The sequence below is a fragment of the Danio rerio genome, chromosome 25 (assembly GCF_052040795.2).
Source record: "Danio rerio strain M-AB ecotype USA chromosome 25, GRCz13ab, whole genome shotgun sequence".
Classification (NCBI taxonomy): domain Eukaryota; kingdom Metazoa; phylum Chordata; class Actinopteri; order Cypriniformes; family Danionidae; genus Danio; species Danio rerio.
The window spans coordinates 20,560,878-20,575,953 of record NC_141045.1 but is presented as its reverse complement, the minus strand read 5'-3'; the positions used below and the strand labels follow the sequence as shown (position 1 = coordinate 20,575,953).

The 15,076-nt window shown below is 34.8% G+C and overlaps 1 protein-coding gene across 36 annotated transcripts in view; it reads right to left on the bottom strand.

Annotated features, from left to right (window-relative positions):
• ppip5k1b (diphosphoinositol pentakisphosphate kinase 1b) overlaps positions 1-15,076 on the bottom strand; it is a 109,024-nt gene that overhangs the window by 71,022 nt on the left and 22,926 nt on the right. For 19 of the 36 annotated variants that reach the window (XM_087312118.1, XM_087312128.1, XM_087312121.1 and 16 more), the window contains exons 10-15: positions 13,485-13,586; positions 13,274-13,360; positions 9,740-9,815; positions 7,909-8,018; positions 3,469-3,554; positions 667-792 (exon numbers count right to left, since the gene is read on the bottom strand). In XM_087312118.1, the coding sequence (XP_087168244.1) occupies positions 667-792; positions 3,469-3,554; positions 7,909-8,018; positions 9,740-9,815; positions 13,274-13,360; positions 13,485-13,586 (587 nt within the window). Of the gene's footprint in view, positions 1-666; positions 793-3,468; positions 3,555-5,984; positions 6,009-7,908; positions 8,019-9,739; positions 9,816-13,273; positions 13,361-13,484; positions 13,587-15,076 lie in introns of all 36 variants that reach the window. The other 17 variants (XM_087312113.1, XM_087312126.1, XM_087312131.1 and 14 more) reach the window with 1 other exon arrangement.

Below are 15,076 nucleotides of genomic sequence, written 5' to 3'. Positions count from 1 at the left end.
CAAATGCCTAACGCAAGCGAGCTGCACTCCAGTCCAGATCAGCTCGATGACGTATAATGTCCCCGACACCGCCTGTAGTCCCATTTAGCAACTTGATAGCAACTAACTTTTTAAAGAAGCATAATCGATTTAAAAACTCAAGACTGTGCTGTAACTGATGTGCTTTTTGTCGTAGAACAAAACGTGAAAGTATCATGACTTTGTGTTAGCCACGAACCTTATTTAAGCAATTTTACTAAAACCCCATTCAAAAAAACCATTGACTTTGGGACGAGGGAACCGGAACTGCTAAAATGCTAACTCACTATAAGGTTTTTGCATACAGATTGAAGTCATAGTTCCTCCACTCTATTAATGTAGAGTTAATGCTAAACAAATAATAAATTAAATATTTGGTAATGCTTAAAAAATAAAACATAGTTTGTGGCTATTAAAAAGTGTTACCCATAATCTTTATGTTTACCAAGTAGGAAAAGTTAAAGTTCCAAAAATGTACAGTAAACTCACATTTAAAGCTCACTGAAATAGTTACAAAACATTAAACCAGGGGGTTTTCTTACTGTTAATTGAGAAGACTTCAAAAGACTTCTAAAAGACTTCATTCTCGAGATTCAAGACTCTTTTGGGCCACTGTCTATTGTCTCATGTGTTTCTGCAGTGTCATACCTTGTCCTCCAGGGTACATGCAGCGGAAAGCTCTGCCCAGCTCCTCTGCCTGAACTCTGCCTGCTGGAGTCAGTTCACCCCCCCACTTCAACACCAGCAGCAGAGACGGACCCTCCTTCAGAGTGTCTGCAAAGGAGAGCAAAAGTTAGACAACTGAATGCGACACACTTCAAGTTAAAATATATTTAAATGCACATATTAAATAAGTAATTAAACTTATCAAGCTTATGTTTTACACAGCGGATGCAATCCAAAACTGAGAAACACCCATACACCAATCTTTCACCTATCCTGCATATATTTCGACTGTGGGGGAAACTGGAGCACCCGGAGGAAACCCATGCGAACAAAGGGAGAACATGCAAATTCCACACAGAAATCAGTCCCAGCCGGGACTCAAACCAGCGAACTTCTTGCTGTGAGGCAACAGTGCTAACCACTAAGCCACCGTTTCACCCCAATTTCAGATGTTAATTATGAAAAAGGATGTGAAAAATGGAGCGACGATGCAGAAACATTCAGCTTTAAACCCATCATAGGAATTAGTTAAATATTAAAATACATTCAATAGGAAAATAAGTATTAAAAATGAGAAAACTGTAGTAATTTTTCACAATTTGAAAGTTTTTACTGTCATTTTGATTAAATGTATGAAAATGTACGCTGCTATACTTTCTTCTCCATAACAACAATAATTCACCAAATGATGGCACTGAGAAAAAGGTTTGCTAACTGCAAAGCAGCTCTCTGGTTCATGTTTTTACATGTGTGTGGCCTCGACAGGAGGAACAAAAGAACTGATCCAGAGATTTTCATGTCAGAGCCTCTACCATATCATCACCACTGGCCAATGGTAATTCAAAAAGCTTATCCGCTGCTTTCACATTTAGATGTTTTGGCAAGCTTGTTTTCACTATAAATAAAAAAGATAACAATAACTGTTATCCCACAATTCTGCCTTTATTTCTCAAAATTGTGAGTTTGCACCTTGTAATTTCAAGATACACAACTGTGACTTTCTTCCCAGAATTGTGTGTGTGTGTGTGTGTGTGTGTGTGTGTGTGTGTATATATACACATACATACATACACATATATATACACATATATATACATATACATATATATATATATATACATATACATATATATATATATATATATATATATATATATATATATATATATATATATACACACATATATATACACATATATATATATACACATATATATACATACATATATATACATATATATATATATATATATATATATATATATATATATATATATATATATATATACATATATATACATATATATATATATATATATATATACATATATATACATATATATATACATATATATATATATATATATATATATATATATATATATATATATACATATATATATATATATATATATATATATATATATATATATATATATATATATACATATATATACATATATATATACATATATATATATATATATATATATATATATATATATATATATATACATATATATATATATATATATATATATATATATATATATATATATATATATATATATATATATATATATATATATATATATATATATATATATATATATATATATATAATTTATATTACCATTATTATTATTTATATTATTATTATTATTAATAATAATAAAGTGATTACTAAAGGACCATATGACTCTAAAGACTGGAGTAATGAAGCTGAAAATTCATCTTAAAATCACTGGAATAAATGAATAAATTAAATGATAAAATAACTGTTCAAAATTAGTTTATGGTGTAATAACAGTTCACAATTGTAGAATTTGTACTGTATTTTTGATTAAATAAATGCAGCCTTGGTGAGCTGGATAAGTTTATTTTAAAACATTTAAAAATCCTACTAACTCCAAACTTTTGACTGGTAGTGTATATTCAACAGTTAATCTTTGTATTATGCAATTTTAAGACATAAACTTGCAATTTCAAATGCAAGTTTATATCTTTCAATTTGTAGTTAGATACACTTAGAATGCTGACTTCTATCTTACAAAACTTTATGAAAAATTCAGAAATTTTAAATATAAACTCAAAATTGAGCAATAAACACAGAATAGCTGGAAATTTGTAAAAATAATAAATAAATAAAATAATTGTGATGATTAGCAATTCGTAAAACAAAGCCTGAATTGCATTGGAGCCTAAAGAAAAAACAAAGCAAAAAGTAAAAATTCTGAAATGCAGAACTGTAGAAAAGTCAGAATTGCAATATAATGTAAGAAACAAAGTCAGAATTGTAAGAAAATCAAAACACTGTAATTGCAAACCGCAACTGCATAAAAAACTGTGCAATTTGCAATAAGGAAAAATAAATAAATGCCAGAATTGTGAGACATAATTGCAATTGGTGGTTCATTCCACAGTGGCAACCCCTAATAAATCAGGAACTAAGCAGAAGGTTTATCTGCTGAAAAAAAAACTGAAAAACGTCAATAGTAAAGTACCAATTCAAATTTTTTTTCTTTAGCTTTTTTGAGTTTATATCATACAAGTCTGAATTTAAAAATCTCAAATCTGAATTTTCTGTCAGTAATATATACACATTAATCAAACCTTTGTGACCTGTAAAAATTTAATTGTCTAAAATAACCTCAAAAGACTCAATGACCTTTTTTATCTTTGTATCATATGACAAAACTTTCAAAACAAGCTCTAATTGAACTTTGTTTAGACCTTTGATTTTTTTTTTTTTAAACATTCTTTGACTTCCCTCTAAACACAAACCTTCTTCCTCGCTGGATGCTTTTGGCTGGCCATTTGGCAGATATGTCAACTGTACCTTCCTGTTGATCCCTGAGAAATGTCCATACCTGAAAGACAAATACACAGGACGGGGACATAAACACACCAGCCCCTCTTAATCAACATTCTCCCTCTGAACAACAGACACACACACATGGCACAAAACACTGGCCTCACAGCACTAGCGGGTGCTCGTGGCCTCCATGTTTCTGGAAACATGTGTTTGAGTGACCTTCATAAAGCTGGCAGGGGTTAATCTGGGCCATACCAGGAATGACAGGCTTTTGGAGGCACGTTTTTAAGTTGCACAATTTAGCAGAGAGTAGGGAAATAAGGATAAATGATGTATGTAATGTTTTAAGTAAATCTACGCAATGTATATGTCAAAGGTTTATGGTCAGTAAATTTTTTTCTTGAAGTAATACTCTTATTTAGGAAGGACGTATTCAATTGTTCAAAATTGACAGTGTGCAAAAAGGCACAAGACTGGTTTGCCCCGACGTGATGCTATTTTCAGAATAACGCAACATTAATTTTGCAGTTTTCCGCCACGTTGTTTAAATAGCAAATCCATTTGCGCCACTTTGTGGACTCATGGGTGTTTTGGTCTAGAAAAGAGGTGTGTTAAGGCACATTGTTGGCACGTTGCTATTTTAAAACAGACTGTTTGATTAGGGTTGGAGCAAAACTGTGCAGAGCAGCGGCCCTCCAGGAATAAAGTTTTAGACCCATGATTTAGTTGTTCAAGGGTAAAGACAAAAGAAAACAAGTGATGTACAAGGATCAGCAAGTACAATTGAAGTCACTCGTTGTCTTGGTAATGTAAGTGTAATGTAAAAACATGACAGGATATTTCTGTTTTTAGCATTCCTTTTTTCTGGTCAGAATTTTATTTAGTTAAACGTAAGTAAATATTGCTCTTCTGCTTAAACAAATTTACAGAGGTTAAGTTTGATTTATATTCGCACATTCACTCATTTTTGAACAGTGACATCTTGTGACACGTTCCCACTCTAACGTTACTTTGAATATTGGGTCTGAAACAGCGTGTAGGAATGACTTCAAAACAATATCAGCACTATTAAACTGACTGTGAAACAATGTTGTATTTTATAGTCATTGGCTGGTTATATGATTTCACTATTTGGAATTTGCAAACAATACTAGTCTGAAATTATATTATTAAAGAGATTTGGGGAAACACAATTCATGCAACCGCTGGCCTGTCAACAACTACGCTTGACAAAGTGCATGTCTCCACAGAGTTTTCTAATTAGTGAATGACAGGGTCTGATATTATGCAGGGTGCTTTCAAACCTGCCTTACTTAGCACGGTTAAATCGCACTAAAGTTTGTTTTCCTTCTTGGTCCTTTTTTTTTTTTTTGGGCAGGTGTAAGTGTAGCAATCGTACTCGAGTGCGCATCAAAAGCAGACCAAAAAAGCGTACTGAGACCTCCTTGAAGAGGTGAGACATTACATGACAGATCGTTGGTAATATTTCCGGAAGATGTCACAGTTTGTAACGCGCCCTCGCCGTTCGCAATGCCTTAAAACATTGTTTTTTAGGCACAGCCGCGCTTTATTTTCAAAATGTATAGTTTGTCTAAACTGATGTATACAAAATATATAATATATAATAAGACATTTTGTGTCTGCCGGTTTGTTTACTTGCAGGAGGTCCATGGGCATTTTCCCGCAAATGAATTCTGGCCAATCGAAAAGCAGTTTAGGAAATACGCTCAATAACTTCTGGCCAATGAGTGATGTGGATTTTGTCAAATGACTGCATATTGGTTCTTTTCAATTGGTTCGGACCAAAGCAATCAGTGTGGTGTGAAAATGACCCAAAGACGACAGAAAATGCAACGATGTATAATTTGTTGCCCTTGCTCCGGACCAAATGAACCTAACTACAGATGTAACTACAGATTGCCTATGGTCATCTATTCGGTGCGTGTTTATGACTCAGAGAGGCGTGACTTTGGACGGCAGGGGAGAGACCTGCATGTTCAAAGCTAATAGGCTAACGTTAGCATTTTGGCAGATCACCTACTGCACTTTTAATAATTAAATCTAATTAAATACTTGATCTAACTATTTGAACTTGATTTAAACCTGGGCTAGACATATTTTTTACCTCAACTGAGTCCATTTCCCACTATTAGCTCTGCTGCATTATGTTCAATCATCACAAAGCACTTCCCCAAGCACCGTTTTCCAGTTCATCTGTTAATCGGGCCCTGAACAACCGCTAATGTGTTGATTAGGATCCTCGTTTAAGGGGTGAGAAGGGAAGTGATGCATGGTGAGAGATTAGAAACACTCTCAAAAATGGCATGCAGGCGCCACACAGAACTACAAAGGGGATTCATCTCATCTCTGAGATTCGTCAAACTCAGAGCCCTCATTAAGTGTGAGTCATTTGGGCAAGATTTCAGGTTAATGAGGGTTATGATCCACTTTGCCTGCTTTTCTAAAGAGATATGAGGGTGCGCACTGATTATCATTCAGGCTGGACTCCCTTCAGGACACAGAGAGGGACACAGAGAAGAGAGAGAAAAAGCATGAGGTTAAGAAACTTGTCCACTTAAGGAGGGAGAGCATAGGTCAAAGTGAGTTTCATATGGTCAGATCTGCAGGAAATACATTACATGCTCCTCTAGAAATGTAATATGTGATATTATTATACATATTATTTTTGTTTACATCCTAATTAAATTTCATCTGATATTATAATCCAAATATAACACATTTAATAAGCTTCACAATAAGTTAGCATTCTTTTCTTTTATATTAAATGGTTAGTTTACCAAAAACATTTATTATATTATCAATTAATCACCCTCATCTTGTTCCAAACTCCTTAGACATTTGTTCTTCTTCATAACACAAACTAAGATATTTTAGAGGAAATCCGAGAGCTCTCTCATCCACCATAGTTCATGACTTGTTCTCGGCAATGACTAAAAATAGACCATATTTAATCAGAATATCATCAAGCTACAATATTATGTCCTTGCATATAAAACAAATATAATTGCTTAAAGTAATTCGACAGTTTCTTTTCCTCAGTGTCAGTATATGGTGCACATAGGGTTGTTTCATTCATTTATTCATTCATTCATTCATTCTCTTGTCGGCTTAGTCCCTTTATTAATCCGGGGTCGCCACAGCGGAATGAACTGCCAACTTATCCAGCACGTTTTTACGCAGCGGATGCCCTTCCAGCCGCAACCCATCTCTGGAAAACATCCACACACACACACACACACACACACACACACACACACACACACACACACACACACACACACACACACACACACACACACACACACACAAACACACACACAAACACACACACAAACACACACACTCATACACTCATACAATTTAGCCAACCCATTTCACCTGTACCACATGTCTTTGGACTGTGGGGGAAACCGGAGCACCAGGAGGAAACCCATGCGAATGTAGGGAGAACATGCAAACTCCGCATATAAACCAACTGAGCCAAGGTTCAAACCAGCGACCTTCTTGCTGTGAGGCGACAGCACTACCTACTGCGCTACTGCATCACTAAGGGTATTTCATAAACAAATTTTGGGAGATGCATAATCAGTTTGACGAGGCTAATTCAATATTGACAATCATTATTATCCAATCAGCATAAAACCAAACCCCTATAAATAGTCAAGCATGTCCTACCTCCACTTTTTTCTTGACTTTAAACATCCCTCCACCACCATAACTGCACACTTTTAAACCTGATCTTAAACCTAAGTGTCAAAATAGTCTGAATAAACCGCTGAAGGGATGTGGTTTGTTCTGAGGATGTTTCTCATAACTTTCTGGATATTTGAACAAATCTGGACCATTTCTGTCTATGGGAGGTCAGAGAGCTCTTGGATGTCATCTAAAATATCTTAATTTGTGTTCTGAAGATGAACAAAGGTCTTGAGGTGTGCAACGGCATGAAGGTGATTAATTAATGACAGAATGTTAATTTCTTTGAATGAAGTATCCTTTAAAATTAAATAATTAATTTTGCATGAAAATTGCACAAGATTCATTTAAATATAAATATAAAAAAGTTTCATTTTCATTCCTTTCTACTGTTATTGAAATTAATGAGTTACAATTAAATTACATTACTGATCAAAGTTTAAATACCAGTGTAAGTCAAAAATAAAATGCATATGTTGGATGGATTAATTTGATTCCTTTCAATTTTGGCAACACCGATTGGTCTAAACATTTTATAAACTATTTTATACAGTGACGCTAATCAAAATTAGTTTTTAACCAGACCTTATTATTATTGTTATTGGCAAGACTTTGTGCCCAAAGACATGAAAAGAGACATGAATACTTTCAGAAAAAAAGGGAAAAAATGTATCAGCAAATGGAAGTTTACTCACATCTCCAGAACCGTCTTGAGTTGCTCCAGTTTGGATTTCTTCTCCTCAATCTCACAGTCATTATGCAGGACCAGCTCTGCCAACAGCTGACGAGCGATATCCAGCACTTCCTGCAAAACATCAAATAAAGCTATCATAATAATATAAAATCACAGCTGTGTATTGTCAGAGATCGATTTAAAAAGTCTAGGCCTAAATCAATTGTCAATTGTCAGACCAAAACTGAGTCCCACTGCCGCAGCATTTAAAATTGTGAGACACGCAGCATTATACACTGTTTTTCATGCAGCTGTGAATTTTGAGATTGAGCTTTTTGTGTTTTTAAGGCTAATATAAGAGTCATTACTATAATAACATCAATAAAACACTTTTAGGTGTTTTGTTTTTCACACCTTTATAAATTTGTGTAATTTCAGTTACAATACATATTTTTTTAAGAATTGTTTTTTTGAAATAAGTTTTTTTTCTCTCCATAAATCTCCTTTTATGTCTCCTTTTATGTCTCCTTAGCGGTTTTATTCAAATCTGTTTTCTGAAAATGTTTATCGAACGCATCAAACATAATTCTTCTGATCATATACATTTTGTTTCACATTAATATTATACCGTGCTTAGCATAATTAAGTAAACCCCATTATGAAATTTTTATCCATTTCTAAGTGAATTTAGGCAATGTATTTTGGTGCATTTGAACAAAACAGACTTATTAAATGGATATATTCAATAAAACAATAGTTTAGTCACCAAACATTTACAACAATATATTTAAATTCAGGCAAAATATTTAACAAAAATTACAAACTACATAATTTCAACAAAATTCTCTTGAATTTTGCTATTTTTAAAATGTTATATAATATTTTCTAACATATAATTTGGTTTTCACAACAATTTAATGGTAAAAGTATTGGTACAAGTATTTATTAAAAATTGTTCAAGCAACCAGTAAGAAAACTGTAACTCGAAAGTGGCTACAACTCGAACCCCCCTACGAAATCTGAATGGTTGGATATTGTATCTAATGTTCAAAATATGGAGAAGATGACTTTTTCCTTAAAACTACAAATAACCAAATACCTGTATTATTGGGAGAAATGGATTGTACTCATGCCTTTACACAGTGTAAACTGATCTTTATATGTATTTGTTAATGTGACCTGTAACAAAACATGTAACACGTCAACTGTTCAATTAAGTTCAAATGTGTTATTGTGTTGTTAAGAAAATATATAAAAAAACATTATTTGGGCGTACTAATTTATTACCGTATTCATAAGTTATTTTGGTAGATTAGATCAAGATTTGGCTTCAGTACTGAATAATCTAATGTATATGCACAAATCTAATATTGTAAAGCTTCCTATAAAAAATATGAATTTAAATGAAATATCTGTGAGGGGTGTACTAATATATGCTGAGCACTGTACATTAACATTTTATTCTACCAACATATTTTAATTTATGGAGGGCAAAAAGGATTACTAATATATAAAAATTAGCACATTTTTCTTTAAATAATGCCTCATTTTCATATTTGACAGAATAACATTTTAGAAAAGTTGTAATACAAAAACTGTTTGCAATATTTATAATGTAATAAACCAGCAGGGAAATATGATGAAATCTATTTTTTTTTTACCCTCTTCACCTGCAATGTCTCTAAAAATGAGACAGCCGGACCTTGAACTTCTAATTCTTTTACAAGATAAAAAATAAGGCTGAAGGCAAGACTCTGAAATATTAGTCATTTATGGCAACTACTGAACAAGTAGCAGCTGTCATAAAAATAAATTAGTCACATAGATCACTTGCACTTCAACAACAGACCCACCTGGAGTTGTTTTGGTTTCTTCAGTTTGAGTTTTCCGCTCTTATATCCACCATATTTTTCAAACAATTCGAAAAACCTAAAAGAGATTGAATCAGTCAGTCATAGATCTGTCTTTAAGGCAGTCAATCACACGGCAATGAGAAGTGAAATTGCTTTTCAGTTCAATTCTGAAATGTAAATTGGCTAAATCTGTTTTTCATTCTTTTTTTAAATAGAAAAAACGTAATGTGCACAGACTGTCTTTTTTATTTACTAACAAATGTATCCAATGCATTTTTAATTCACAAAAATGGTCTGTATATTTATAACTTATATAATATAATTGTAAAACTAGGCAATTTACAATTTTATAGTTACTACTATACCATTTTACACTTAATTGTGTGTGTTTTTAAAGTCATATTTAATAACTGTATTTATTTATAATAATAATAATAATAATAATAATAATAATAATAATAATAATAAATTATTGTTCTAATTATTACTATTATTATTATTGACTTTGAGAAGTACATTCAACTGTACAACAATAAGTTGTACACAAAAATACCCCAAATTTTTTTATAGTATAGTACAGGGGTGTCCAAACTCGGGCCTGGTGTCCAACATATTTTAGTTCCAACCTTAATTAAACACACCTGAACCAGCTAATCAAGCACTTACAAGGTATACTAAAAACTTCCAGGCAGCTGTGTTGAAGAAAGTTGGAGGTAAACTATGCAGGACACTGGCCCTCCAGGAACGAGTTTGGACATCCCTGGTATACTATATATTAAACAAATCTAAAACATTCATTCAAACAGAGACATATATACAAACATACATATATACAGAGACATATACAGTGGGAAACTAAGCGTTGAACACTTCACCAATTTTCTCAGAAATTCATTTCTAAAGGTGTCCTTGACTTGAAACTTTCACCGGACGTTGGTAACAACCAGAGAAATCCAAATTTTGCAAAGAAATAAAAAAATCTAATTAGTTTACAAATTAAAATGCAATGACACAAGAAAAAAATATTGAACACATGAAGAAAGTGAGGTGTAGAATGGCACTGAAAGCCCAGACAGCAGCTGAAATCTCTCAGTAGTTATTTAGCAACCCCTTGCCCTTTGTCACTATAAATTAATATTCGCTGCTTCAGTGCAACATCCACATTATCAGGATGATGAGGATGAAACCAGGGTGGACATTTCAGGAAGACAATGATCCAAAGCACAAAATGAAACTCTTAAATACTTCCAGAGAAAGGAAATCAAGCTGTAGAATGGCCCAACCAATCACCTGACTTGAATCCAATAAACAATACAAAGAAAAAAATCTTAGTTTAGATTTTATGGACGAGAACCACAGAACCATCGCGATTTGAAAAATTCACACCTGAGCAGTTCATGTGACTTTAATCTTTATATGAGAGGCGTCTTTAGGCTGCCATCACCAAAAAAAGCCTTTTATATGAAGTATTAAAGAGCCCATATTATGAGTTTTTGAAAATTCCCCTCCATGTAGTGTGTAACACAGCTCTAAGTGAAGTGAAGTATCCAGCTAAGGCTTAAATCTGTAAGAATACAGTGTTTAAAACGGTTGATTCATCTATAAAAGAGTCGACTCATAGTGCTTCGAACGAGTCGCCTTGATACCGACTCATTAGGTGTTTCGCCATGACGTACGAACGAAACCAAGTTATTCACGTGCACGCGCAAACCCGGGAGATTTCAAACCTGAGGCCCCGACCTCTGACGCAGAAACCCAGACACACACACACACCCACAAACACACGCACACCCACAAACACACGCACACAAACATGCCGGTCGATTGAAGTAACACTGCAGATGGACATTATATTGAGTCTCTACCCAAAGATGAAACATCAGCATTATAGCCAAGCAGTTGGAAACTTCTGGAAGCTACATGCTACAAAGAATACTTCATCTGAGTTTGTTAAAGGAAGGATCAGTAAAGAGTAACTGATGGACGTCAGGATGGGTTTCTTCCTACATTTCTCAAGTGTAAGTACGTGCGGTTAAAGTTGTTGCCTCGTTTACTCTAGCTTGCAAATGTATTTAGTTGTGATTTGTTACTTGTAACCGCGTGTACTGTATCAGGTTATCTGGATATATTATCTTATCGCGTGCAAAGTCACGTTAAAAACGCGACGCGTGCTGTTTGTTTATGGAGCTCCGTGCTAGAGTTCTGCTCCCGCGATTTATTCGGAAATTTATTCCCGCGCCGCAGAAATCTGGCGCGGGGACAGCCGCGGGAATAAATTTCCGAATAAATCGCGGGAGCGGTCGGTAACGGGTTTAATTTGGGACGGGAGCGGGCTGTCTAGCAATATCACGGATATTGCTATGCGAATTAGAAAGAGAGTCTGCGTGGTGCTTGTGTGTGTGTTAGTGCGCACGCGCGCGCGTGAGAGAGAGAGAGAGAGAGAGAGAGAGAGAGAGAGAGAGAGAGAGAGAGAGAGAGAGAGAGAGAGAGAGAGAGAGAGAGAGAGAGAGAGAGAGAGAGAGAGAGCGAACGAACGAACGAACGAACGAACGAGCTTTGTGCTGTGTGTGTGTTTATACTTGGCTGTCTGGACTGTATACTGGGTGATTTTTGGTTGTGTTCTCCGCTCTAGCGGGACCGGGCGCGGCGGGCAGAAAACGGAGCGGGTTCTCAGGCTAAAACCTGGCGGGTGCGGGCGGGAGCGTTGTCATCCGGAGGTGTGTGTGTGTTTTTGTGTGTGTGTGGTATGGCGAGTACACGACTGTCTCCTTCGTTCGGTTATCCGTGGCACTATCCACTCGCCATAGTGTGGCAGCTAAACTCCACGCCTACACTATCGAGCGTGTATGAACTGTGATTACTTTTTAAATTGCTGATTAGCTATTGGCCATTTCCCTCTCTGACTGAAGGCAGTCGACCAATCACGACAGACTGTCATCGGTCCAATCAGCGCAGATTAGCTCCGCGCTAAGGAGGGGTTTGGGAACAAATGAATCACTGGACGATTCATACAGGAGTCGCTGGGATAATTAGCTAAAAATAAATGCAGATTATAAGACCATGAAAGTGTTTTTTGACCTTGCATGCATATTAGACTGTTGTTGGAAACCCTTACAACCAGGATATGACCCTATTTCATGTATAATATGGGCTCTTTAAATACGTTTTAGTTGTTCAGTCCTTTCTCTTTGTGTCATTTCATTGTTATTACACATTATTCCTTTTTCAGAATTTTATTTTGTTTTGTTTTATTTTTATGTTTGTATTGTTTGGGTTTTTACCAAAATCTGGTTCAATTCTTGCTTCTTTAAAAATATTATTTCCAGGAAAAAAACATCACATGTTCGATACTTATTTTGCCCACTGTATACAAATCAGACACTATTTTTAAATCCTTTTCTGTAGCTAACTTAGTTTTTATGCCTGCATCCACTTTTTCATTTTGAAACAAACATTTTTGTGTGTAAAGTGACTAAAAGTAACAAATTCTACTTCTGAGATATGCGAGAAAAGTGTCCAGCATCTGATTCTTACAGGGCATTTCTGACCTCCATCTTCATCTTCTGTTTGGGTGTTCGGTCACCATGTCGAATTACAGCAATGACACAACGCAGCTCCATCCTTCAGACAAGAGGAGACACGTCTCATTTTAAAAGCAACAACACTCAAAGCATATAATTCTACCTCAGAGCTTTTAATAACAGAATCCACAATTATATTAGTAGGTCAAGAGTAGCACACGCACATGGTTCCTGAGGTAGTCGGGACGATTGGGATGTCCTCCGCCTCCATGGGGATTGACCAGGGGATGTGGAACTGAGGAGCCAGCTCTCGCATCACCATGTTCCTGATGGAAAGATAGCCAATGTGGGATAGAGATTATCTTACAGGGTTGAAATTAGGACATAACCGTTTTCTGCAAAAGCTCCAAGCACAAGCAGAGTAAGTTATCAATAAATAAAAACTAAATCATAAAACAATATTTAAACTTAACTAAAGACTACTATGAAGGATAAAAGTAGCACCAATGCAGCTTAAAGTAAACTGTTAAACAAAATGTAACAAATGAGTTGCATCAGTATATAAGCTATTTTTTATAATCTAAATTATGTAAATTAGGATACCTGTGAACAGGGCTTGACAATAACATCTGCCAATCTGTCAAATGTGGGTAGATTTCAGCTGTGGCGGGTTAGACAGACAATCCCACTATAGCCACTTTGGCTGGTTGAATATATTTTCAAACTGTAGTTTTCTTAAAAGCAGGGTTCAACAATAAAGATGGCCCACGAGAATTGAGAAGAAGCATGACTGACAAAAAACAACTGTGTTAGTGTGAGCAAAAGAAAGCATGTGAATACTGATAGAGAGGTGGATCATGTGCATGGTGAGATAGGAGATTCTTTAGTGTCACAGGTGATGTAATGTGCGCTCTAGTTTCCTTGCATGAAGCAACTATGCCCAAAAAAAGCAACTCCTGAGATCAATTAAAAATAGACTGGACAAAAGCGATGCTCGTGCACCTCTTTCAAAAGCTCGAGATTTAAAAAAAAATGTTTTGTAAGCATCCACAGTTGCAGCTTTTGCTTTAAACATTCTTTGAACAGATTATTAATGGGTCTAATGTTAACTGTGTGCGTGATCATCCTTTTATTGTTGCACACATTGTTTTTCACCTGCTTACTTTTGCTTACAGTTATTTTTGCTAATATGGTTTTATTATAATCCGTTACCATAACATTGCTTTAATAAAAGATTAACTTCCCATTTATGTACAGTAACTGGTGATCTGAGGCCTTTAGCCAGGGCAGACTACTGTACATAGTTTTGGATACATGACAATAATTTCTTTTAAAAATGTCAATTTTTTTTTTTTTTTTTTAGGAAAAGTGTTGTTGAATAAAAAGTGTGTGTATATTATGATATATTTTTGCTAGTTTTTAAAATTTAACTATTTAAAATTTGTGGCTAAGAATTTATTTGTTTATTTATTTGTTTGTTTGTTTGTTTGTTTTTCGGTGTGGCCAGAGGAGCTAATAACTAATTGCAGTGCAACATCACAAAACACTTCAGATTTGCTCATGCTCATTGAGCAAAGTCATACACAACACACAAAAAAATTAAATGAAGTCATGTGGACATAACACAAAATCTAAATCAAGTCATTTTACATTTTACCCCAACAACAAAATTGTGGCTAGTGATGTTGAAAAACTACTAGCCACAGTGGCTGGTGATCAAAAAAGTTATTGTCAAGCCCTGCCTGTGACCTTAACAAACATGAAACCTTTATAAACATTATAATGCATTTTAGCTTCTCTTTGTGTGTTTAAATTC